The sequence below is a fragment of the Amblyomma mixtum genome, chromosome 4 (assembly GCF_055824585.1).
Source record: "Amblyomma mixtum isolate Tamu chromosome 4, ASM5582458v1, whole genome shotgun sequence".
In the NCBI taxonomy this organism is placed as follows: Eukaryota; Metazoa; Arthropoda; class Arachnida; order Ixodida; family Ixodidae; genus Amblyomma; species Amblyomma mixtum.
This window is the reverse complement of record NC_143015.1, coordinates 115,104,008-115,130,322: the sequence shown is the minus strand read 5'-3', so window position 1 is coordinate 115,130,322 and position 26,315 is coordinate 115,104,008. Positions and strand designations below refer to the sequence as shown.

Genomic DNA, 26,315 nt, shown 5'->3' with positions numbered 1-26,315 from the left:
CACTTCGGCTATTTACGCTTCAGCTGTAGCCACTTCCTCGTGACGTACAGCATTAGTCGAAAGTTTTCGCACCACATACTTTCATTTTCAGCGCTGTAATTGAGCCCTTGCGGCACCTCTAGACACCTAAAGTCTTAAAAGATTGGCACAAAGGTACTCTTTGTTCTCTAGAGAATAAGAGTTTCAGGAATGTCATAGTTCTCCAAAATGAGTGAAAATCAATCAAGTTTGCCTGGATTTATCAAGGTGCGCAGTCAGGCCGGAATGAAACGCAAGTACGCATATGCCGTCTTTTTCTTTGCAGCGAGATAAAGCTTTACAACCGGTTTAAGAATAGTTGGGCAGACCCTTCACCGAGAGAAAAGAATCAGGCTAATGGCCTACCACAGCTGAAAGTAAAGCGGTAAAATATTTTGTTTCGTTCACAGGCGCTGTTCGCGTTTCATCGTGGTCTGACTGCACGTGGTTGTTACAAGCAAGCGTCGTGCATTTCCAGCCGTCTTCTAAACCCAACACGACCGTGTGTTCTCGCTATTCATTCTTCACCAACCAAAACCGCCCCTCGCACTGCATAAAAACCACTAGCTGACACACACATACAAAAAAAAACTCTTCTCACATCTCTCACCTGCCCTCAACCGCAGAGCGCGCATCCTTACGCTTTCGAAAAACGACGCGCACACGGAGTTTCAATTGCGAAACGACGGGAGGGCCATTCCTCGCTTGCGGTACGCTGAGCCAGTGTCGTCTAGGTTCCAAGAATGCGCCGCAGAGACGGCAACATCACGACGCTGTCGCTAACCCCAACACCTCCCCCCCCCCTACTCTCCTCTCCTCCCTTTCTCTGCGTGACGTGCGAGAACACCTCCTTCCCTCCCCCCCCGCTCTCCTCGCTCCCTGTGTGTGACGAGCGAGCCCTTACTATCCCTCCCTCTCTTCCTTTCTTCCTCTTTCCCACTCTACGTGCGGGCATAACGCACGCTAGATACACATTCCACTGAATTCTCGTCGCCGTCCAGGGTTGCTTTGAATATACGGAAACGTGATGCGACATGGTTTCCTCGAGTTATGGCGGCCGCACGCTCGCGTTCCACGTCCCACGGACTCTTTCTCGGCAGGGAAAGGAGCATGACGACGACGACGTAGCTCCAGCGGAATCTTCGCGAGCTGAGACACACTACTCAGCGGAAAGAGATGGGCGAGGGAAAAAAGTGGAGGGGGGGGGGGGCTATAACGTCCGTTACCGCGGAGCAGCGAGCCCTTAGTGGGCTCGGTACCCTCGCTGCAGTTGGCTATTTGCTTGTCGGTTGATGTTGGTGGCGCGACTCGGCGGGAGACGAGCATTAAAGACGACCCTGGAAGGTGGGCCCCTCCGCAAAGAGAGTCGTAATGCGAGGGAGCTTACCCGCAGAAGCTTAGGACCAACGAGGGACGGTGTTGCCTCGGTTTTTGTTTGAAAATTTGGTGTATAATGCACGTGTAACATAATGGGGATGATGGGTATGCTGGGAAGCTGGAAATATGATGCACCAGGGAGTATGCCATGTGCATGTATGCCATGAGTATGTCATGTTAGCTATATATTATGTGTATGTTGAGGATATCATGTATGTACATAATGTAACGCATGTAATTAGTATATTAAACAATGTGGCGAGGGACTAAATGAATAAATTAAGGACCGCAGACACTGTTCAGAGCCGGAAGAGGAAACGAGTTGAATGGTGGTGGTCGCCGAATACCCGCGGGGTAAACATTGGTTCCTGATGAACATTGGTTTGTCTTGTCTGTCTATTGGAGTGGCTTAGCAAAGATTTAATTCTCCTCGCCTCGTAGAATTTCACGTGGAAACCAAAAACAAAATTTGTGAGCTAAGATGAAAGGTGGCCATTGAGCTAATCTCCAGAACTTCTTTGGCCGATGCAGTGTACGGTTCCTTAGTCTGTGCATACACCTCTACACTGTTACCAGGGGTCATCAATGTGAACAGATACGGCGAAAACGAACAAGTTCTGAGACAGCTCCGTATCCGCGAATCAGTCGATAGGCAGTTTTGACAGGAGGCCGTCGGAAATGCGATCGTAAGTGGATGACGTCATCATTTGCGTATACCGAGGAGCCAAGAGGAAAACACAGAGCAGAGGGCGGCCACGATCTCTAGGCTTTGAGAAGGGATTAGTAAGCGAATAAATCGTCCAAATGGCGCATTTTGGAGGGCTTTTTAGTCGAAAGGACGCTATACAGGGTGTTTCACCTAAGACTTTCTGCAATTTTTAAAAATAAGCTATTTGAATTAGATGCGCGCTTTTTCTGGCATAGCATTGTCAGTGGTGTAGTACATCATAATGCAGCTAAGACGTGCTAACTAGCAGGCTTATTAACCAATATTTAATAGTTAACTTTTAAACTATTTCCCTTGGGCTCCTTAATTATCGAGAGGCATGTAGCCCACCGTAAGTAATGTCCATATCCGTTTTTAGAATTTCGAGAATGCCATTATCCTCGGCGCTGTGGCCCAACAAATTTTGTCTATTTCGACGAGTTAGGTTCACTGGAGAGGTTGCTTTGCCTGCAAGCTTCTCAAACCGCATGTATTTTGGCGCGATGTAGGCGAAATTTGTTGGGCCACAGCGCCGAGGATAATCACGTTCTCGAAATTCTAAAAACGGATATGGACATTAGTTACGGTGGGCTACATGCCTCTCAATAATTAAGGAGCCCAACGGTAATAGTTTAAAAGTTAACTATTAAATATTGGTTAACAAGCCTGCTAGTCAGCACGTCTTAGCTGCATTATGATGTACTACACCACTGATAATGCTATGCCAGAAAAAGCGCGCATCTAATTCAAATAGCTTATTTTTAAAAATTGCAGAAAGTCTTAGGTGAAACACCCTGTATATACGCCTCGCTTTTGCTGTTTTCGTCTTTGGTTAGAGAAAAATGACTTTCCAAGTTTCTTTTGTACTTTGTGAACTAACTAAGCCCTTTCGCTACCGCATTGTACTTTTTTTCTAACTCAGTTACAAGACAATTTTTTTTTCCATGCTGTCAGATTTTCTTCACACAGCTCAGATAATAGGGAAAGAACTCGAGCTCTGCACAGCCCCAATATTTGGAGACAGACCACAGCTAGTCCTCGCGTTCTTTACGTTATTCAAAGTGCATACAATTTTCAGTGAGCGACGGATGGACTCTTAAGAGAGCTATGCTGTGTGTTTTGGCCGATCGGTATGCAATGAAACCGAGTGGAATGCATCAAAAAGAAATGCACTTGTGATGGGGAAAAAATCGTAATCAGTCCGCAATGAATTCGCAACGAGTTCGTGATGCAGCGGATAGGGTGCAATAGCGCAACGTAAATGCGTCCAGACAGCGCGGCAGAGACTCAGGAGAGCCATGGTTGTGCCTACAATTTTCTCCCGCGTTCATGCGTTGTGTTTGACCAAACTAGAACACGGAATTTGTTACGGTTACGACGAGTCAGCTGTAGTAAGCTCCCGGCAATGGCTTCAATGAAACCCTCAGACTTCTACGAAATCCATCGTCCTCGAATAATAGTGGCTGCAGCGACCACGAGCACGCGCTCACGCAAAACAAAAGCTGGCGTGCGGCTACAACGTTTCGCCGTCTACGCGGCGAATGCGACGGCATCGATTACTTTCACAAGACTAAAACTAAAGTAATTTCTTTTCGGCAACGTAGTTCCTCGAGAATTGCTATTTCCTGACTTTTGATTTGGTTAAGGCTGCAAATACAAGAAAAAAATTGGCAGTGGTTTAGATCTGGTTAAACCTGGACTATTGCGAAAGCAACGAGGAGAGAGAGAGAGGCGATGGAGAGCGCGCGGCAGCGGCGGCGGCTCCGGCACGCTAGCTATACGCCGCTACTGCGCATGCGCAACTGGCGAGCGCGGCGGCGGCACCTCTGAGTCACCCGCGCAGTGACGGCGGCGGCGCGCCAGCTGTGCGCCGTGTGACGTCACTGCTCCTCGCGCATGCGCAGTATGGCCTTTCCTCAGCTCCGCGAAATGGCTCGGCGACTCGCGTACTGCTGCTTTCGCAATAAAAAAAGCGTTAATTCAACAGTGTTAAAATATTTTGAGAGAAAAAAAAACTGGTAGGGCTTTAACGCAGTTAAAACAACTACACGAGCTAAAGCAAGGGACGAGAAAGCACTCCTTGCTTTAAAGGTTCGAAAACAAGGGACCAGTAGGGTGCCAAGGTCACCCTCAAGGTCACACTTTTATTGGCGGCAGCTGGCGCTACGCTCTTCCGAACTTACCCGAGCTTCCTCCCATTGGCTGCAGCATGCGCGACGCTCCTCCGAACTAACCCGAGCTTACCCGAGTTACTCCGAGGCTTCAAACAAGAGTTTTGGTTGGAGCCGTGTTAAGTAGGGCTTCAGCACTAAAGCAAAGAAGCAAAATTTTCATGATGTATTACTATTCAGGACTTTTTGCTTGTTTTTACACGAGCAGCATTGAAACGAAGCGAGCGAGAGCTGGAGACTGTGGCGCCTTTTCCGCGCACTGGTGACGTTTGCGGGAACTAAGGCACGCCTTGTAAGCGGGTAATAAGCGCCCATTTCAAAAGGAATAACGTTTCCGGAGCAAGTATATGTATTTTTGTTCTTGAATTATTTATTTTCGTTACTACTCTACGGGCCTCTCTACGGGTGATTAATTGCATGATGGGCGGAGCACATTAAAAATCTCTTGAAATAGCAAGTGCACAAAACACAACTAAACACAACTGACGATACCTAACAAAAACATTACAACCACCGTGGTGGCTCAGTGCAATAAAGAAAGAAACGTGATGGTTCAGTAGTTACGGTGCTCGGCTGCTGACTCTAAGGATGCGGGTTCGATCCCGGCCGCGGCAGTAACATTTCGATGAAGGTGAAATATTAAAGGCTCTTGTACTGTGGTATGTCAGTGCTCGTTAAAAAAGGCCAGGTGATCGAAATTGTCCGGAGCCCTTAAAATGCTAGAGGTTCCTTTAGAGAGGTATGTCAGTGCTCGTTAAAAAAGGCCACGTGGTCGAAATTATCCGCAGCCCTTCACTACGGCGTCCCTGATAGCCTGAGTCGCAATGGGACGTTAAACTTCATAAACCAACCAAACATCAGTATAACAAAACTTAACCAAAGAATAATTCTTGTAAAGCATTATTACCGCGTAGCACGTACCGCTTACCGCGTAGCACGCACCATCAGCGCGCATGAGCAGATCACCTAGAGGGCGCCAGGTGTCGACCAGTTGCGAGAGTTCTTGCCGCGTTAGGACCAATCAGCGGGTGTGCACTGGCGACACACGGTACGCGGAAAGGGATAATGGTACGCGCTACGCCAAATGCCTCAAATCTAAGTCTGATTGGTTTTATGATGTTTAGCGTCCCGAAAAGCGACTCAAGCAATGTTGGACACCGTAGGGGAGGGCTCCGGATGATTTTTGCCACCTGGGGTTCTTTAACGCGCATTGACATCGCACAGCACACGGGCCTCTGGCGTTTCGCCAGCATCGAAATGCCACTGCCACGGCCGTGATAGAATTCGCATCTTTCGGATCAGCAGCCGAACAATATAACAAATGAGCCTCCTCGGCGGCTATCACAAGACGTATGCGGGATACCGTATAGATGACGCCATCATAAGACAAGCGTGACATATGAGACGTAAGGCAACTTATCTAAAAACCTTCATTCCTGGCCTCACTCCCTGCGTTGGTTCCTAGAATTGGGCGAACAGCGCAGCGTACGAGTAGGGCATAACTAATGGGAACTGCCGCACGCGGTTGGCGCGAAGGAGTGTTTAGCGTGGTGACACCGGTGATATCGAGGCCGTTCCTCAAACCTTAACCGCAGTTTAGCGTTACAGTTGAGAAGTTCACGAGCAAATTAATTGTTTCTAATCAATATAAGAACTAAGGTACTTGTGACCGCGCGTTTTGTCTCACTCATCGATGCACACACCAAAAAAGCTGTTATTTCTCGCTAAGTCTATGTACTGCCACGTTTGCTCTACGTGGTGGCAGCTTCTTGAACAAATGACTCCAACCTGCGCACTGGCGAATATGGAGTTGTTTTGCGGACTGCGCATTGCGACAGTCGTGAAAAATAGCCTTCGTTACGGCTACAGCGAGAACACAGCTGTCGACTGGGTTCAGTTCTCTGAAGACTTGAGTAACTTGTGGAAGTGACATCAGCTGCTGACCAACTGGGAGCCTAAGAACCGGAGTTCCCTGTGACATGTCAGCGGACATATGCAAAAGCTAATGCCGCAGTCTGAATGTATACTTTAGGTTTCGAGTCGACACCTATCTGTCCGACCCCCACAACCTCACCCGAGGCACTCCTCAAGGTGCTGTTCTCTCTCCTACCCTTTTCAATCTTGCTATGGCCCCTCTCGCCTCCCAGCTAGCTTAAATTCCCGACCTGCATCATATATTTTACGCCGATGACATCACTCTCTGGTGTTCGTCTGGCTCTCCCGGTCACGTACAGGACCCTGCAACGTGGCCTAGATCTCATCGACTCCTTTCTCACCACTGCTGGCCTCTCTACTGCTCCTGAAAAATCCGAGCTCCTTCTCCTCAACCATTCCTCATACCAGCGCTCACACAACCAATTCGTCTCTCTCCACCTTTCTGGCTCTGCCATTCCTGTCGTCACGCAGTGCAAAGTTCTTGGCTTTCCTTTGCATGCAGCCAAGAACGTGCAAGCCCTCCACCGTGCTGTCACCACCTGCCACTCCGTAACTCACCTCCTGCGGCGCGTGGTCACTCGGCGCTCAGGTCTCCACGAGGCTCATGCGTGCCGAGTTGCCCACGCGCTGGCCCTCAACAAGGTCTAGTACTTTGCACACTACGTTTCCTTCAATCAGACTCAACTTAACGCTCTTGAGACTGCCCTTGTGGGCCTCTACAAGGCAGCTCTCAACCTCCCTATCACTACCTCTACTGCAAAGATCTTTGCAACAGGCCTCTTTCATCCTCTCCGTTCTCTGCTCTCTCTCCATCATGACTCGCAGATTGCCCGGCTTTCCCTTACCCGTCAGGGTCAGTGGTTACTGACTCAAGCGGGTATCTCGCCCATTCCCTGCGCCCCGTTTACCTCTCCTATTCCCACCTCGGCTCCCAATCTTCGGATCCTCCCCCTTCCGTCCAACATGTCCCCCGTTCTGCACGCCGGCCGTCGTCATGCGGCCGCACAGCACCATTCCCCTCTCTTTGATACCCAGGGTGTAGCTTACACGGATGCCTCCTTTGTGGCTCCTCGAGGTTCCTGCGGCTACGCCCTGTACCACCCCCACCTCCCCGCTCCTGAAACTCACACCAGCGGGCCGTTTCTACGCCCTCCGGATGCATTGTCCCTCGAGGTCCTCGCCATTGCGCATGCCCTCCATTCATTTGCCCTCCTTCCCTCTCTTCAAGAGTACACAGTCTATTCAGACTCACAAGCCGCTATACACCACATACAGAAACGCACCCTAACCCCTTCTCTTCAACAGGAGGTCGAACGAGCGGTCTCCGCTTTGCAGCCTTCCATCGTTTTCCTCCGCTGGGTCCCTGGGCATTCAGGGATTGACGGCAATGAGCTGGCTCATCAGCTCGCCCGTGACACACTTTTCCGGGCACCGTTGATCCCCTGGCCCAAGCCCTCGGAGGACGGTGGGAGACTCACCCTTCGCCGCACCATAAAAGAGGTCTACCTCGAGCTCCGCCTCGACAAACGCCTTTACCCTCCCCCTCATCCATCACTCACAGTGCCGGAGGCTCGCCTTCTTCGGCACGTTCAAATGAATGCAATCATCACCCCGTCTCGCCTCTTTCTCTATCGCTATCGATCGGACCCTTCCTGTCCCAACTGCCCCTGTATCTATGCGGACCTTGCCCATTGCCTCTTCTATTGCCCGGCTGCTCAGCAGTCGGGTTCCTACCCCCCACCTTCTTTATCCATCACCACCTGGCTCGACTGACTTGGCGCTGAAGGGGAGGAAGAACAGCGACTTCTGGTCGCCCAGGCGGTCGATATGCTCGGCCTGTAAATTTTGGCCGAATAAACGTCTTCTACTACTACTACTACTATACTTTAGGTTGGGTTTTAACTTCAGCATTTAAAAAGTCGCAAACTATGGAGCCAACGATGTTAGAAAAATTATGAAACCTCAGAGACCACATACAATATAGCCCGCCGCCTCATTCTTGCCCAAGTCATCCATACTTAAAGGAGTACCGACATCTAATTTTGGTTGCATGCAATGATGCGTTAGACGTTTGTATAAATGGACCAGCACATGGTCCTCAGCTAAGAACGCTACATAATTAATAACCAAATTTTTCTCTTAAGCTCTTCGATTTCGACAGCAACATTCTTATAGGTCACTTGTGACTTGAGAAAAAAACTGCAGTGTAATCGCTGCATCATCACGGATGATCATTCCGACCCTTGAGGCGGGCTGCCTTTAGCGGTATAAGGAATATAAAAGACGAAGCTTCGATTACGTGATATCTTTTTTCATACCTCGCGTGACCTGCACGGACATTTGACGTCACAGCCATCATTCGACTGTTGAAACCAAAATCGAGACAGCCCGAGAGAGAGAGAGAGATTCAATTACTTATTATTTAGCGATCGTAGGACAATAACACGTAGTGCTTCACGTTTACTAATGCCTTACACATCGTTACAACGAAGACAACACGCAACCAAAAATTAGGTGTCTGTACTCCTTTAACTGGCATTTACGAATCCAGCTCGCTAAGTGGACAGAGATTTTACAGTGGAGTCGAAACACCTTTGTTCATAATATTTTTTTTTCAATGTCTCGCATATTCCTGGTGTGGATACAACTCGTGACCGAACGAGTTTTCGTTAAAGCGCCGACATCGAAAACCTCCCCAGTAAAGCTCTGGTTGGATTGACATGCCCTGCAATTACGCTATTGTGCCTGCCTGCTGCTCAGAGCCCTGTCAGAGGCGAGTCGAGCATAAATCATGTGGCTTTTAAGGTGGTACGTTACTGACTTCCCGCCGCAACATCTTAGTTTCTGATGGTACATTACTGTCTAGCCCGCCAGGGCACCTTGATTTATGTGGTGATACTTTATTGTCTAGCCCTCCCCACCCCCCCCCCCCCCAGACACACACACAAAAACACTGACACCGTGGCTCCTGAGGGGACACATGATGTATGCTGGTTCATTGGTTCATTGAGGTTTAACGTACCAAAGCAACTCAAGCTATGAGGGACGCCGTAGTGGAGGACTCCGGAAATTTCGACCACCCGGGGTTCTTTAACGTGCACTGACATCGCACAGTACACGGGCCTCTAGAATTTCGCCTCCATTGAAATTCATTCTAAACACAAATACGCCTTTATGGGAGTAAAAAGGGAGTAAATTGTATCTAAAAGGAGTGCACTAGAGGACAGTTTACTCCCTTTTCACTCCTTTCTGTTAAGAGTGTGCCACCTGAAGACCCTGGTTCCTGAGGTACTACTATCCTGTCTCGCCCGCCTGAGCAGCTTTGTTCCTCACGCGGTGGTGGTATTGGTGGCGTAAAAGATGCAAGCAGGGTTAGTTGGGTTAGTTGCGCAACAGCGCCGAGGACAGTGACGTGGACTGCAGACAGACTGCAGGGCCAAGCCTGTGGCGAATGTATCGGCGCGCAGTGACGTCGTGGGCTGGTCTAGCCTGGCGTCGAGGTGGGGGTGGGGGAAACTGTAGGTGAGCGGCGGGTGAGAGAGTGGCGACGCACGCACACAAGGCGTCGTCCACCTGTTGGCGGAGGACACCGGGCCGTCGTCGCCAGCGGCAGCGCGCCTATTGATTGGCCCCCGCTGGAGTGTAATCGATTTTGCGGGGCCCCGCCGGCCGCCGCCGCCGTTCTTGCTTCGCCTTGCTCCAGGCCCGAGGCGCCCGGCGATCGAAGACTTCTTCCCCCTCGCCCACCCTCTCGCCACAGCGAGCAACACGGGGTTCTTTCAGAGAGAGCCCTAGCTGCGGTGGCAGCGCCTTCTCCGCTTGGCGCCATCTTGGGGCGGCTGCGCGACACTCGGTGACGTCACCGCACTTAATGCCCCCTTTCTCGCAACCGGTGTTCTCTATTTGCACAGCGAGGACAGCCGGTGCTCCCCTTCTCTGTTGTTATGTTGTTTGCTGTTGTCGGAATGGGAGATAGATGGCGCTTGCGGTAAATGTCATTTGAGGTTAAGCTTGTGCATATGTGTAAGGTCTTCCCGGGGCGTGGAGCTAATCCAGGGCCATCCTTTCCGAATAGAAGGAAGCATCGCTTAGGAGCCCTTAGGATTTGAAAGCAGTTAAAGAGAAGTTGTGGGTTGATTAGCTGATTAGATTAGCTGATTGGCAGAGATAAGTTATCCGAGACCTAAGACGGTGAACCAATCCGTCCGAAAGATGCCCAGGAAGTAGTTTGGTTTGGGCTAGTTGAGTCATAGCTGTAGCTGATGTCAGGACGGCGCGAAAGGAGCAAGGACGAAAGAAGCACAAGAACACAACAGGCGCCTGTCCTGTCGTGTTCTTGTGCCTCTCTCGTCTTTGTTCCTTTCGCGCCGTCCTGACATCAACTACCGAAAGATGCCACCGCCATTAGCCAGGTTAGTTCACAGTAACTGGGAAGCTGGCTGTAGCTGCTACAAAAAGAAGCGCATATATTCATCCACACATAATGCGCCACCGAACATACAGCGAAAGTCGGTGATATTAACAAAAAAAAGAAACAAGTGACTACAGGGACGTGACGAAACGTGCTGACTTTGCTGGCGACCTTTATGCCCCAAATGGCTGATAGAATTCAAACTTACGATTCAAGTACGCTCTTTCTAATCACGAGTGCACTGTACATCAGAACAACCCGTTGGAGTGCAGCATTCTGAATTAAGAAATAAAATCAATTGTCTTGATTGTAGCGGCTTGAACACATGTATGGCAGATAACATACATCGTTTAAGCTCCAAATACAATGCTTATTGTCTTGGGGTGCGTGCATTCACGTTTTATAGAGAGGCGTGCGGGAGTGACGCAGCAAGCACACCCTGTTAGTACTATAGGCATGCGTAAAGCATTGTACAATGCTTTAATCATGCGTGAGCTACAAAAAGGCAAAAGAGAAGATGTCACGTCAGTCAGCCGAAGATATAGAACTCGCACATCATCACACCACCTATGCCCAAGCAAACTACACTGCAAATCAGCGACTAGAAAGTTCTTCTGTCGGTCTGCAGTACTGCATGTATGAGCGCTTTAATTCGTTACCTCCTGAAAACAAATAGTCGCAAGAAATGAGGAGCTTCGAAGCTAACTTCCAGTAGCGGCTGCCATCACGGAAATTTTTTAATGTCATTCAAGGAACAGAATCAGTTCCATTTTCTCCACCCTGCCGCCTACGCATGGCAATATTCCCAAAGGAGCTTTAGTTGAAGCTGCAGACACTTTTTCGCTGAGTCACCACTTCTGTCCTCGGTAGAGCTAGTAGCAGGAGGCTATAGGCGCGATACATCGCAACGAACTTTAGCAGTGCTCGAGTAACGCCGCTTTAAAATGCTCAGTCATTCCTGCCTCTTGCCCGGGGACTTTCACCACTACGTCTTCGTTTGTCTCGCAAATGTGATCAGCTGAATGCAGACCCATTTTTCCTGCCTTTACCTGCCCACCCATCGGCCTTGTACTATGTTCAAGACAAAAGTTCATTTCTTCTTTTATTTTACACTTTTTACGAGGGCAAATCGAGCCAGGTTTATTTTTGTCATTCCCTTGTTACCGAGCCTCCTCTATTCGTTCTTCTGCAGCCAGCGAACATACGCTGTGCTTTTAACTCCCGTTCTCCACCACATGCCAGTGGAACTTTTAGATTCGGCCTTCTTGAAGTCACGAAGAAGTAAAGTGACAATAAAATCACTCAAGAAAAAAAAACAACAGATGAGTCCTAAACCAATTCGCAGTCATAACTACACCCAATCTAATCTACATGCATTTTCAATTGGGCGGGTACTCTCTCTTAGTGGCCTGGTATGAAAAACTGGCAAACGGTTTGGTTTGTTTTATTAGGGATTAACGTCCCAGAGCGACTCAGGCTATGAGGGACGCCGTAGTGAAGGCTCCGGAAATTTAGACGGGCCTCTAGAGTTTCGCCTTTATCTAAATTCGGCCGCCGCGACCGAGATCGAACTCGCGTCTTTCGGGTCAGCAGCCGAGCGCCGTAACCACTGAGCCACCGCGGCGGGGCGTAGAACTGGTAAATGAAACACAATAAGCCATTAAAGAAGCCTTTCATTGAACTTTAAAGCCCATCATTCATGAAATGCTCAACTTCAGGTCCATTCGAGGTACGGATAAATAAAGATATTAATCGTTATAACATGTACAGGGCATGTTTATATCTTTTGGGCATTAAATTCTGGCATTTTGGTGTAACGTCTCCCTTCGACCAAGATACAAGCCGTGTCTCACACATCACCCATGCACGGGTTGGAAAAGAGACCTCGAAAAAGGAATTCTCCATCACTGGCGACCCGAATAACCCCCGCTTCGGGCGCGCGTTACATAAGACGTCGAGAATCGTACATACATACGCATCGCCCTCGGTGACGGAGTTGCGGCAACTTCGCTGCTTTTACCCACATTCACAAGTGCTGAGAGAAAACGACGGGGAGAGGCCGGGAATGGAGGAGGGGGGTGGGTGGGGGGGGGGGGGGGTGAGCAGCAGCATTCGAGCTCCAAGTCACCCAGCTTTTGCCGGGCGCGCATTTTCGTTTGGGAATGTCGCCAGAGGTCATCGCTCACGCGTTGCCGAGTACGCGCGACAGCGCGGGGAAAAACGAAAGAGGGAATGAAGCAAAAAAAAAAACAAAAATGAAACACGCCCCTCAAGCATTAATGTTAATAATAACAATAATAAAGCGAGAACCGGAATGCCGAAGCGACAGTTTGGCCCTTTTGCTCGCTTATATCTGCACGCTACGATGATAGCGAATCTCTCTTGGCTTTTTCTCAACTTGCTTCGCTGTCTTTGCGCGTGTTGTTTAGTAATTTTTTTTTTCCTCTTTCGATACGCTCTTGTTTGCCCGTTCTCCGCGCGGGACCATTTAAAGATGCATGCATGCCGAGCCGAGAGCGCCATTCCAGAAGTTGGCCACGCACCCAGTGTTGCCTTTGCTTTCTCTGTTCCCATTCTGGCGGAGACGCCGTAGGCAGCGCCGCCACAGTTTTTCCTCCGCTGAATGCGATAGGCAAGCGAGTAAGCCTAAGGGAGCCTCACTTGCTTTTTCTTATCTTTTCTCTATCTTGCTTTCTTGGGAAGTTTGTTTGTTTGTTTGTTTGTTTTTTACCATTCAGCGCCTTTCTGGAACAAAATGTAGCTGTTTCTAACTTAGTTTCGTTTTCTTGTTGTTGGCTAAGCCTTCTGTCTTGGATAGCGCGGTCTGCGGCGGACGGCGATTATTGAAATAGCTTGTCCCCCCCCCCCCTCTCTTCACGCCGCATTGTATGTTGGCCGCGGTCAATTTCACGGTCCCTGCATCAACGCTTGCAATGTTGCCAAAAGTGCTTTGTGGGATGCATTCTTGCTCTTCTTTCGGTATCGCTGTTAGCTGCTACCGCAATTTTTGTAGTCTTCCTTCTATTCTTGTCTTAGAGAGACGAAAGCGCCCTCCTTGACCTTAACGGTTGTCTGCCCTTGGCCTTTTGCTTAACTTTTTTTTTCTTTTTCACGGATGCTCCATGCGATGAAATATCCCGTCCTCACAATAGGCAAGTGATAGAGGACACTTACGTCATGGTCGTCCACTGCTATTCGCAGCGATCTGGAATTTTGTTTTCTTTATCAGCTTAGAAGGCGTTACGCTGTCAGTACAGATGTGTCAACCCGTATCACTAGCATAGAAAATACAGTTGAAACTACGGATATAAAAAGAAAACAAACGGAACATAGTAATTACTCATTTAGTAATTACTCATTGACATCCACCCGAGCGCAGCCATACGGCTACAGAGCAAAGCTATACAGCTTTCTCAGAAACTTCGCAGTTAAAGAAAAATTCGTCCTGGTCCGGAGTTCGAACCCGGGACCACCGCTTCACCGGAGCAGTCTCTCTACCAATTGAGCTAACCAGGACGGCAAGCTTATGGTAGGGCGAGAGCGAATTGATCAATAACTCGAAGTGGGAACTGTGTTGGTCAAATATTTGGGGGAATCCCCCAAGGTGGAGTAGATTTGTAATGAGGGAGTAATTACTCATTGACATCCACCCGAGCAAATCTACTCCACCTTGGGGGATTGCCCTAAATATTTGACCGTATACATACCATACATCCAAAACTGATATAGGGCCAAAAAAAAAGTTTACTTTTTTTCCTCTTTTACCAGCTTTTGAATTTATTGCTAGTTAGGCTTTCTCCCCGCATGTATGGCCTTAAAGAGACACTCAGGTCATGTGTATCAAATCTTTGTTGTTAGTAAAAGCTTTCTTGGTGTGTTGATGTTCATCGCTCTTCATGAATGTGTTGAAGTTTTTCTGGCATCAAGACACATTTGTTGTTGAGAAAATAACATTTAAAATTTTCCCGCCACTCGATTCAAACCCGTGACGTCTACATCGAAAAGGACTCCGTGATCCCCGTTTGGAAGTGAGCAGTGGTGCAGCCTATCATCTAGGGATCGGTAAAAGAACACTGTGCCATGTATCACAGTTCAGTTGCGAGATTGACCGGTGGCGGCTACACCTGTATGTCAATTATTTACCTTTTCTGGCTCATGAATTCTTCGTTTTCTTCAAAATTAACGCCTTTTTGTAGTTATTGTGCGGTAACCTAACAATACAGGCAACTTCAATTTGTCCTCAGTTTCCTTCTAAGGTTTGGTTTGGTTTATTGGGGTTTGACGTCCCAAAGCAACTAAGGCTATGCCGTAGTGGAGGGCTCCGGATATTTCGACCACCTGGGGTTCTTTAACGTGCACTGACATCGCACAGCACACGGGCCTCTAGAATTTCGCCTCCATCGAAATTCGACCGCCACGGCGGGGATCTAACCCGCGTCTTTCGGGTCAGCAGCCGAGCACCATAACCACTGAGCCACCTCGGCGTAATTTTTCCTTTTTAAGATGAAAAAAAAACTAATGAAGGAAATAAAGAACCACTTCGGCAGCCTGAGAACTAAATTACAAAACTATACTGTACACTTCGATGTTTTGTAGATGGAAAGCCTGCAAACGTTTTAATCTACAAAATGTCAGGAAACCGGTGTGACGGTGCACTCCAAACTGAAAGGAGTTAAACTGGAGTAAGCTGTCCTCTAGCGCACTTCCTTTTATAAAAGGAAGTAAAAGACAGCTTAATCTCTTTCTTGCTTCCTCACATAAAGGCCAGTCTGTTGAAGGCGCGTCCGAAAAAATATTACACCCATGCACATGTAGTCGCAGTAGTTAGTAGAGGGCTAACCAGTGGCGCCGAGGCAACTGAAGCTACACTGAGAAAGACACAAGGTGGTATGAGACAGCTATGGTTAATAAATATCCAGGTCAAAACTAAGGCTTTAAAGAAGGGCTTAACTCAGCCATTGCTTAATGTTTAACTAACGCACACCTCGTGATTAATGAAACATTAGGCTACCGGAGAAAACTTTTGGCTAAGCTACCGCTGCGAATATACTCTATCCCGCTATCTCAACGCAGAGAGCGTCACTCTGACATTTTTTTTCATTCAGCAATGTACAGCTAACCAAAATCTTAACTACTTCTTCGGCCCGGCCAGAATCGCGCATGTTGCTAACTGGGCCAAGTTTCTCTACCAAGATCTACGATGCAGGAAACGTTACAGATTCACTTTTTTCCGACGGGCTGAGAAAAATGAGGTCTGTGCACCTTGGCGTACAAGATACATTGCTAGCGACGCAATGCGGCGAAGTAGAGAGGGCGCTGAAAGCGTCAGTGCATCTCCATGCAAGTAGCTTATTTGTTGTTTTTTTTTTCATTTCGAAAATACACGAAAACCACGGGTCGTGAAAGGTCGTGTGTGAAAACCAACAGAGGAAATACGTGCGACAAAAAAAAACTATAAACGGCTACAAAAAGGGCTTTGGGTTGCACATTTCCTCTCGCGAGCCGACTCTTAGCCAATCCACGGTTCGTGCCCCTAGTCATACTCCTAGCCAGGCGGAACGGCAAAAGCTGTTGACGTCCGATCCGTTCCGGTAAACAAGGACGTCAATGTACGGCCCGCTGCGTACGACGCATTAACCGGTTTTCAATGCAAAACGCTAAGCCTCGTTGCGGCAACGCTACGGCAGCGCCATCCGGTGAGTGGTGGTGCGATTTGTTGCGCCGCTCGGCGGCGGCCGGGCCTAGACGCAAGCGGGACCATTTATCACGATCCGGGGCCGTCGGCTTGGAATCGAGGTCTGAGGGAAAGTAGGGGAAGGGGGGGGGGGGGGGCGGAGCTGGCTCTCGGTTCGTGGTCGAATATGGTTTTTATACCCCACCGGCGAGAGCAGCCGAAGCGGTTGCTTTTTCACCGCGAAAAATAAGGACCCCCGCCTCGGGAAGAAGGAGTGAGTTTAGAAAGCAAACAACGCACTTTCGGAAGAAGCCTTTCGCTTTTCTCCCTTTCCCTCGTTCTTCTCCGAGATGCAAAATGAATTACGGCTTGCCGTCGCCGCTCAGAAAAAAAATGTTCTCAGCGTTCAAGCGCGCCAAAGCAGGAGCGTTGCAGAAAATGTGCGGTGGCGGTGCATATAGTGTGTGTACCGCTGATCGTGTGTGACGGCGCTGGGGTAGCTAGCAACGTGTGCCTCAGCAGCAAAGCGAATGCTAAGCCTCTCTCGCTTGGAAATCGTACGTAGCGTGGCAGCTGAACGGGGCCGACCGAGTTTCTTGTGTTTTCCTACTACTCCGGAAATCGAAACATTCTGGTTGTAAATGGCCCTCCCCTTTTCTTTCCCTTCTTCCTTCCTTTTTCCGCCTCCGCTCGGTGAGTGTTCGCCTCATTTATTCCTTTCCCTAATGGTTTTTCTATGATACAGTTTAGCGTCCACCCTTCCTCCCATTCCTTCCTTGCTCACTCTCAACTCTAGCTTCTCCTCCACTTCGTGTCCCTTATTAATGTCGTTTCGCCTGTCCCGACTGACTCGGCTCTTTTCTGTGCGGTTCGCCGTTTTCTGCTCATTAAACGCCGGATCCCATAGTCACTCCGCTCGCCTCAAATGAGCCGCCTATAGTATTCACCCGTTCACTGCGACTGCGTTCTTTTTTTCATTTTTGGTCGCGACTTCCTGACTGGGGCTAAACGCTTTCGGCCTGATGCGATGCCAACAGATGCGATCTGCTGCTGGTGGCCCGGATGAATGGCTGAATGCTTTGAGACCCCCCCCCCTCGCACTTTGTAGTGGCGTCAACGGTGGCAGCTGCTCCACTGTCCATGGAGTAGCTGTCCTGATATTGCGTATTTAGGGCTTTTGATTTCTTGTTCCGCCCTGCTTATATCCCCGCCCCGCAATCTACTCTCTCAGCCGAACGTACCGGATCTTTGATTTTATGCAACGTATTCATACTCGGATAACACTCAGAAAGAAAGAAAGAAAGAAAGAAAGAAAGACAAAAGAAGAAAAGAAAGAAAAGAAGAAGAAAGAAAGGAAGAAAGAAAAGAAAGAAAGAAGGAAAGAAAGAAAAGAAAGAAGGAAAGAAAGAAAAGAAAGAAGGAAAGAAAGAAAAGAAAGAAGGAAAGAAAGAAAAGAAAGAAGGCAAGAAAGAAAAGAAAGAAGGAAAGAAAGAAAAGAAAGAAGGAAAGAAAGAAAAGAAAGAAGGCAAGAAAGCAATAAAGAAGGCAAGAAAGCAATAAAGAAGGCAAGAAAGCAATAAAGAAGGCAAGAAAGCAATAAAGAAGGCAAGAAAGCAATAAAGAAGGCAAGAAAGCAATAAAGAAGGCAAGAAAGCAATAAAGAAGGCAAGAAAGCAATAAAGAAGGCAAGAAAGCAATAAAGAAGGCAAGAAAGCAAGAAAGAAGGCAAGAAAGCAATAAAGAAGGCAAGAAAGCAATAAAGAAGGCAAGAAAGCAAGAAAGAAGGAAGGCAAGAAACAAAGAAAGAAGGAAGGCAAGAAACAAAGAAAGAAGGAAGGAAAGAAAGAAAGAAAGAAAGAAAGAAAGAAAGAAAGAAAGAAAGAAAGAAAGAAAGAAAGAAAGAAAGAAAGAAAGAAAGAAAGAAAGAAAGAAAGAAAGAAAGAAAGAAAGAAAGAAAGAAAGAAAGGCCCTCCAGTCAATTGCGTCGACTGTTTGTCATGAAGTCACGGCTAATCCCCTAGCGCTACACCGCAGTTGGCTAGCAGGTGTCTCCGTAAAATAAGGTTCACCGCGAATTCATGACAATCAGTAGACGCAATGAGCTCGAAGGCCTGCTTTAGGGATGTTCGCTGATTTGTCCTTCAGTTGTATCCGACTATATTAAATTTTAAATTCTTTGCAAATTGATACAAACCGACTTCAATTTCTCCTCATGTCCCTTTACGGGCTCCACAGTACAAAAGAGCAAACCAGGAGGCCCTAAGAGCTTTGAACAAGGTTGCACCTCTAAGGCCTTTAAGGCACACAGAATAGCGAAACGCAATCTGACAGATCCAGGGCTGTGAGTGCTGGCAAGAACCATCATTTAAAGACTCTAATAACACCCAGCAGCAGCAATGAGGTCAAGTGTGTAACGGTACCAGTACGACAGTTCGTCATAGGAAAACAGTTATACCAACCTGCAACTTCTGCGTTGACGGCTAAGGAAAGGTACTCTTTTAAAAGATGCAGGCTAGCAGTGCGAACAGCTAGCGGAGTTTAAAAATCTCACTGGTCTTTTTATTGGCAGTTCTGTTTTTACACGCTAATATAAAGTTCACAGACGATCAGAGGTTGTTGGTCTACAATTTGATCTGTAATTTAGGCAGAACGTTAGCCCCACCGACACACTTTCAAGAAATGTGTTGTTAGCCTACGTGTCAACCGCAACACCACTTGTTTAGAGACGTCCGCTGGTTCTTCTTGGTCCCACACCACATTGGTTTCCGGCTCACTGTACCCAGCGCGGCATCCCATGATTTCTGTTATTTGTGCCCGCAGTATATAGCTATTGCGCTACAAAAATTGTGACTCCAGTAGTTTACTATGATTACGCATGAGGCAAAGCTGAGCCTGACCTTTCCCTTTGCTTCAGCGCAGCTGCGCTTGTCGAACTTGGAGGCGACAGCCACACTTCCGAGGCCATTCACAAACCCGCAACTGAGTCGAGTTCCCCAAACACGCGAAACAAGCAAACTTTAAAGCGCTTTCGACATCTTCCGCTTTATTTTCTCGCAGTTAAGCGATTTGGCAGTAGTTATAAAAGAGCGACGGAAAAATAAATGTGGCATCACAGTCCTGACTCATCCCTACAAGTTTCACACCGGTGGCATTATTAAAAAAAAGGAAGTGGCTATTCACGCGGCCTGGTGGCTTGAGGTACTTTGCTCGTCTGGCATTTACTAATACTAGACGAGTCACCACCGCCAAGGGTGAACAGAATGCATTTGTAATAAGCTTGTTGCGACGCCCGTCATGTGAGATCAAGTTGGTCCGCCTTGCTCCTTCTCCGACTCCTAGACAAAGAACTCGCAAATACCGCCAACCAACCGTTTCCTTTGTTATTTTCTTTTCTCATCACGACACCCAGCTCAAGGTTGTCGGAGCTAAAAATCACAAAGCCACTCCACTATCCCCAAGCAGATCGCCATCAACAAAAGAGCACTATACGAAGACACCCGCGGTTTGAAACCGTGTTGCTGCGACGGCGAAGTGTCTTCCCCCATGCTGTCCCGAGGCTCACCGAGCGTCCGTTGTGACAAACCCCAACGTTCTGCGCGAAAAAAAGGGCTGACATCACTTTTTCGGCAATGACGACTTTCTGGACACCAGGTTGCTTCCAGTCCCGGCCTGCTGGGGTCTCAGTAGGTGGTTGATGGCAGGGTTTACCTGGAGCTCCTCGTTGGAGAAGTTGAAGAGGGCTGGCAGCGGACCTCCGTCCGGTAGCGTAGCGCCTGCGAGCCGGAGGTCATCGAAGAACGCGTGCGCCATGCCGTCGAAGCACGTGATCCTCTTGCTGGGCACGTAGTCCAGGAGCCTGATGAGCAGGTCGATGGCCTTGGGCGTCCCTTTGCCTTCGAGTACGCGCTCCCAGGGCACCGACTTCCGCTTGGGGAACCTGCACTCGGTCCAGTTGGGGTTCATCTGGAGGACCTGCTCTTCGGTGGGCGTTCCCAGTATCCTCATGATCTCGGAGAACTGGTCCAGGTTGCTGTCGCCCGGGAACACGGGCCTGGCGATGAAGAACTCGGCGAGCACGCAACCGGCGGACCAGACGTCCACCATGGTCGTGTACTCGGTGGCCCCCAGGATGAGCTCGGGCGCTCGGTAGTAGCGCGAGCAGATGTACGCCACGTTGGGCTCGTCCTTGATGAGTATCTTGGCCGAGCCGAAGTCGCACACCTTGACCACGCACTTGTCCGGGTCGCAGAGCAAGTTCTGCGGCTTGATGTCCCGGTGGCAGATGCCCAGCATGTGGATGTACGCCAGACCACGCAGTACCTGCAAGTAGAGGACAAAAAATTAATCTCGCTTCCAAAACTTTTGTTGTTGAGGTTGTTGTGTTGAATTTTATGGCACGTAGGCAACTAAGGCCATTATGCGCCAAGCTCAAGGTGTAAGAAAAGTTTGCCGCAGAGTTTTATAGAAATGCTAAAAATAATCGGTGATGCTTGTAGCCCCTGAAATGTTAGTACTACCTAGTGAAGACAAATTAAGGATATTTAAGAAATGACTACTAATAAAAGCTTTCAAGAGAATTCACTGCGAAAACTGTCAACTAAAAGAGGCCCCCTTGAATAGACATCGTCAATAAAAGGCTGTCTTCCTCGTGTACGATTGGCATTCATTGCTGCCGAAATGGTATTTGCTTCTTTGTTCCACATATCGGTTCCGCAAGTCTGAAAAGTTAGTCTGTAGTCAGCAGGAATATTTCGAGGGAAGGCAGTCAGGCACAGATCATGGGGCGTCTCAGACAGGTAAATATTTCGCGATTCTTTCTTTAAGCCTGTAGCGTATGAACTTTTGATTTCGAATAAATGTGATTATCTCGCTTTTGCGCGAGATTTCTTCTCAAGAAGGTAATCTTTTAAACGTACCGAGTGCGAAAAACATGCTTGACCGTGTAGTGTGGATTTGGTAAACAAGATTCAAAGACGAAATGACGACACACCTTAGTAAGTGCCCGACGGTGTATGACTGACAACAAGAATGCATGAGTTGTAAAAAAAACGAAGGCGTCGTCGTCGTCTCATTTTGCGTCCCACCACGTGTCTGTGCCGTTTTGTTCAGAACAGTGTATTTTATATGCAAGCTCAGTACTGCAACTTAAAATACGTTGTCGAAAACGGGTTCCTTACTTGCAACGCATTCATTATTCAATCCATGCCTAGTCATGCCAGCTTGCTCATCATTTAACAAGCTAGTAAAATGCGCTATTCGGCGAAATTTCATGTACGCAAGGCTTACAACGCTAATGCTCAAGTTTTGTTCACAACAGGTGGCATTTATACACACCCGCCGCGCATTCGCGGCTCTAGCATTCGACTGTCTTGTTCAAGATAAAAGGGAGCGAAATCGCTTGCTTGATATAATACCGTAATTGTCCTGATTCATGAGATAATCCGCCCTCTAGATTTTGAAAAATTCAATCGTTTGTGTTAAAGTGGTGGGGAGAGCGCTATAAGTGTCACGTGTTTGCCAATGAAACTTGACAGCGTTTGCGCGGAATTCTTCTATGTCTGGTGTACTTTTTGCGCTCTAAGCTTTACGAACATAGGATTCCTAGCTATTCTCAAACAAAATCTGCCAAATGAAATCTGCCATAACGTGAAGCGACTGAGCCGCACAGAGTAGTAACCTGTGAAAAGGCAGTCTGGACGGCCACTTTGTCGGACATGGTATTTGAACGAAGAATATAGCATTAAGACAACACGTAGAAAAGGCAAGCGCAGGACAGCGCTACTCCTGTCTTCGTATTTTCTACGTGCCGTTTTGACGCTGCATCCTTCTTACAAAATATTGTGTTTGACCAACCCCCCCCCCCCCCCCTCCCCCTTTTCCCCGTAGCCTACCTTGCTAACGTCTTTTTCTACTACACTGGGCACTTTTGCGTCTTCTAGTAGCTTTCGTGAGGTAACGTATTCCTGTCGCCCCCTTTTACACGCCCCTACTGAAAGTTTCCATATGACGAATCCAATAATTCCATACGTTTTCATAAGAAATTTTATGGAGTCGGTATGAAGCTTATGGAGTCGGTATGAAGCTTATGGAGTCGGTATGAGCTATATGGAGGCACGTATGGAAATTTGCAAACACTGTATGTCGTCATGTACATTGCACGGAAACCGCATGAAAATTATGTAGAATTCGTATGGATTCCCTGCAGACAAGATGTGGGTTTCTATATATTTTACCATATCTTATGGACTCCATATTCCCATAGTCCCATACGAGCAGCTCATATGGGATGTTTCAGTAGGGGCATAGATTTAAAGCGAGGTTCTTAGTTCAAACGGTTCGCGGCCTCGTTGGCTCCGAAATAGATCGGGCCGTTGCGCGTGCGGGAAATTCAAGGAGGCACTTCGTTGACCTATAGTGCGGGGAGGCGGAAGCCTTTAGCGAGGTGTTGCAGTTCGTGTCACTGATGCGTGGTTAAGATGTTAATGAAGTACACAGCTGTTTGGGAATCTTAAATGCTGGAGACACTGGAGGGCGTTTGGGAGGCATCCGTCTGATTCGACGCCTTTCTGCAGCGTCCTAGACAAGGAGAACTGCATATGCGTTGGCAGGAAGTAGCGCAGCCATTAGCACGCTCGGCTGCGGAACGGAGGGATGGTGGTTCGGATCCCATCGTGCACAAAGATTTTCTTCTGGTCTGACTAGAAAAAGCGTGACACCTCTGCTGACAACCTTCTGTCGACCACGATGAGGCATTAAAGGCTTTCGCCTCACTATTACGTTGGACTATCTGGCAAGAACTATGGCTAGTGGTAGTTCCACAGCCTCGTTTTTCTCAATGCCATGAGGCTGAAGTCTTCGCTTCCGAGCCACCCACACCGCTGCGTACCTGGTACATGTAGAGCTTGATGAAGAACAGCGGAAAGGTGTGCTTGTTCCGACTGTAGTGCATGATGACCCTGTGCACCGTCTCCGGGATGTACTCCATGATGAGGTTCAGGTACACGGTGTCCTTGTTCTTGTCCAGCGTGCAGAAGAAGTAGCAGAGGCGCGTGATGTTTGGGTGCGACAGCGAGCGGATGATCTGCAGCTCGCGGTTCTTGAACTTGCGGTCCTGGCGCACCCACTTGACGGCGTACACCTCGCCGGTGTCCACGAGCTTGATCTGCTGGACGACGCCGAAGGTGCCCTTGCCGATGACCTTGGTGCTGATGTACGACATCTCGATAAGCTCGTCGTCGGCCCCATCGGCGCGAACCACCTGCACCGTTTTCACCTGCGCACGCGACGAAGAAGAAGCGCTAATAGAAATCTATTGGTTTGATTTGGTTTATGGGGTTCAACGTCCCAAAGCGACTCAGGCTATGAGGGACGCCGTAGTTAAGGGCTCCGGAAATCTTGACCACCTGGGGTTCTTTAACGTGCACTGACATCGCACAGTACTCGGGCCTCTAGAATTTCACCTTCATTGAAATTCGACCGCCGCGACCAGGATAGAACCCGCGTCTTTCGGGTCAGCAGCCGACCACCGTAACCACTGAGCCACCGCGGCGGCGTCGAATAGAATCTATTCAACGCTGTGTTTAGGCTCTGCGTGCTATTCTAACTCGCGCCGCCGCAGTGGGTCAGTTGTCATGGTGCTCGGCTGCTGACCCGAAAGACGCGGGTTCGATCCCGGCCGCGGCGGTTGAATTTCTATGGTTTGGTTTGGTTTATGGGGTTTAACGTCCCAAAGCGACTAAGGCTATGAGAGACGCCGTAGTGTGGCGAAATTGTACAGGCCCTTGTACTGTACGATGTCAGTGCACGTTAAAGAACCCCAGGTGGCCGAAATTTCCGGAGCCCTTAACTACGGCGTCCCTCATAGCCTAAGTCGCTTTGGGACGTTAAACCCCATAAACCAACCAACTATTCTAACTCGCACTGGCGTTCTTACAATATATTGAATTATTGTTTTGGAAGGTTTTGAAACAGGAACGCACACCGCTGGTGCGCTGCTCGAAAGTTGGCATTTGAGTGAACTCAGCACTCAAGATCATGACATTGCAGCTCGCTTATCTCCGAAGCTTTTCCTTTGATTTTTTGCTTGTAGATGCACTGCAAGAGAGCGGCATATCTGACCGAATCTGGACAAAGTTTACAATGCTTGAACTGTTATCCAGCAGTATGGTGCGTTGTTTTCGTCTGCTTTTTTAAACATGAACTTGTGAGCACACACTCCTCTCCCGTCATGCGGGGAAGCGCTAGCTAGAAAAAATGCTTAATATCCAATGACTACGGAACGTTTGAACGAAAGCTAACGGTTGGCCTGGTAGAGCGCTCAAGTTTATTCGAAGCACTCAAGAAAGAAAACCGGAAAAGAATTAAAAGGATCCACCAATTATATTAACCACCAATTATCCGAGGGAAGACCCAACTGGTTGGGAGAAGACCTCCTTCAACATACATGTATTACTAGCCACAGCCGAACTGTACCTGTGCCTCATGATGCGAAGGCCACAGCTCTGAGGAAGGCTGTCTTCTGAACATCGCACACTAATCATACACTTTAAAACAGAGCAGACAGGGGAACAGACTTGAACGTAGGTTCATGTCTTTCCAGAAGGCACCTTTGTCTATCCAAAATAACCTTATGTATCGCTTTACCCAAAAGAAATGCGCAATTTCATCGGCCTCCAAATTCGCGGTTTTGTCTAAGGAGCTGAGCCTTGCGGAAACGTGACGGAAAACGCGTCGACATATCAATACTGCGTTAGTATCAACTATGCAGCTCGGCATGCTTTGCTGAAATATCAAATTTTCTAGATGTCACCCTGTCAGATAATGCTCTCTGGCCCCAAGGAGCCTTTTGCCTTGCAAGTTAAGCCACCGCGCACGCAAGAAGAAATTTCACCGTGATTTCTAGCAGTCTATTCTGGTTTCACTTTTGCCGTCATGACAACACGAAAGCACCCCGGCCGGTTAGCTCATCACAGCGTTGCGGCGTGTTAGAAGGCCATTGTCATTCAGCATGTGGTACCTCATGCAAGCCAGCGCAATGTGACGTTCATGCTGAAGTTTCTATATCATGTGCTGCCTTCAGAAGTGAACGATCCACAACGCCTAACATGTCCGAGTAAAATAGACACATTAAACAACCGCAGAGTCCCATGCATTAATGAGAAGCATCAACTTGCACACGATCATAGCAATGGAATGGCGTGTAATAACAAGATAGGAAGAGAAGCAGTCACAGACACAGCGCCGATCATAACCCAACTGGCCCAACAATCTTCCCTTATGTACAAGATATTTGAAACCTATGGACACCTTTGTCTCACCATTTCATATCAAGGTTGATTCAACGATACTGATCAACAAAGAAACGTGCTTATAACTATGCTTACTCACGAACACACCCTGATGAGTTCTGATCGAAGTTCCGCTACCAGGATTCAACGCGTAGGTCTTAGATACCAGCCAGCACAACATCTCACCTGACGCCTCGAGAAGGACGTGGCTGATGGTGATCGCGAAAACCAACAAATAGCACAGCCACCGCACACAACAATGCCAGCGGAAGCCAGCAGCGCCTCTCACCTTCTGTCCGTCACGCTTGGTGATGACGATGTCTGTGATGGGCAGGTGGTAGTAGCCTCCGCCTCCGGGGTTGTTGCCGGTCGTCGAGAAAGCGGTCAGCTTTCTCGCCATACCCGCGAATGACTCCGTCGTGAGTGCTGTCGGCGGCTGGACGTCGGGTGGCTGGCTGCTGCAGGGTGGTGGCGGGGGCCCCGCTACGACCTCATGGGAGCCGCGGCTCTCAGGAGGCCCCGACGACGCGCGGGGCACACATAGCGCTGCGCCGTGCCGTCTCCTCGCGGCGGCACACTCGTCGTCTTGGGGCTGCGAGCGTGGGTTTTTGTTTTCCCTCGGCCAATCTTCTTGGCTGCGCCAGCCGGCCGCCCGTGCGCGCGCCGGGCTGGGCTCGAGGCCGCCGCGGATCGGGCTTTGGCTCCTGGATCGGCATTCGGGCCGTGGCTGTTGACC

General features: G+C 48.7%; 2 protein-coding genes across 7 annotated transcripts in view; one reads left to right on the top strand and one right to left on the bottom strand.

Moving 5' to 3' along the window:
• The window catches only part of LOC149347986 (voltage-dependent T-type calcium channel subunit alpha-1G-like), a 362,795-nt gene that overhangs the window by 104,202 nt on the left and 232,278 nt on the right, over positions 1–26,315 (top strand). The window lies entirely within an intron of this gene.
• Positions 19,899–25,979, bottom strand: LOC149347987 (glycogen synthase kinase-3-like). The gene is made up of 3 exons (XM_089587832.1): positions 25,869–25,979; positions 23,179–23,565; positions 19,899–20,612 (listed from the first exon to the last, which is right to left on the bottom strand). The coding sequence occupies exons 1-3, from the start codon at positions 25,977–25,979 to the stop codon at positions 19,908–19,910; spliced, it is 1,203 nt and encodes a 400-aa protein (XP_089443958.1). The 3' UTR covers positions 19,899–19,907.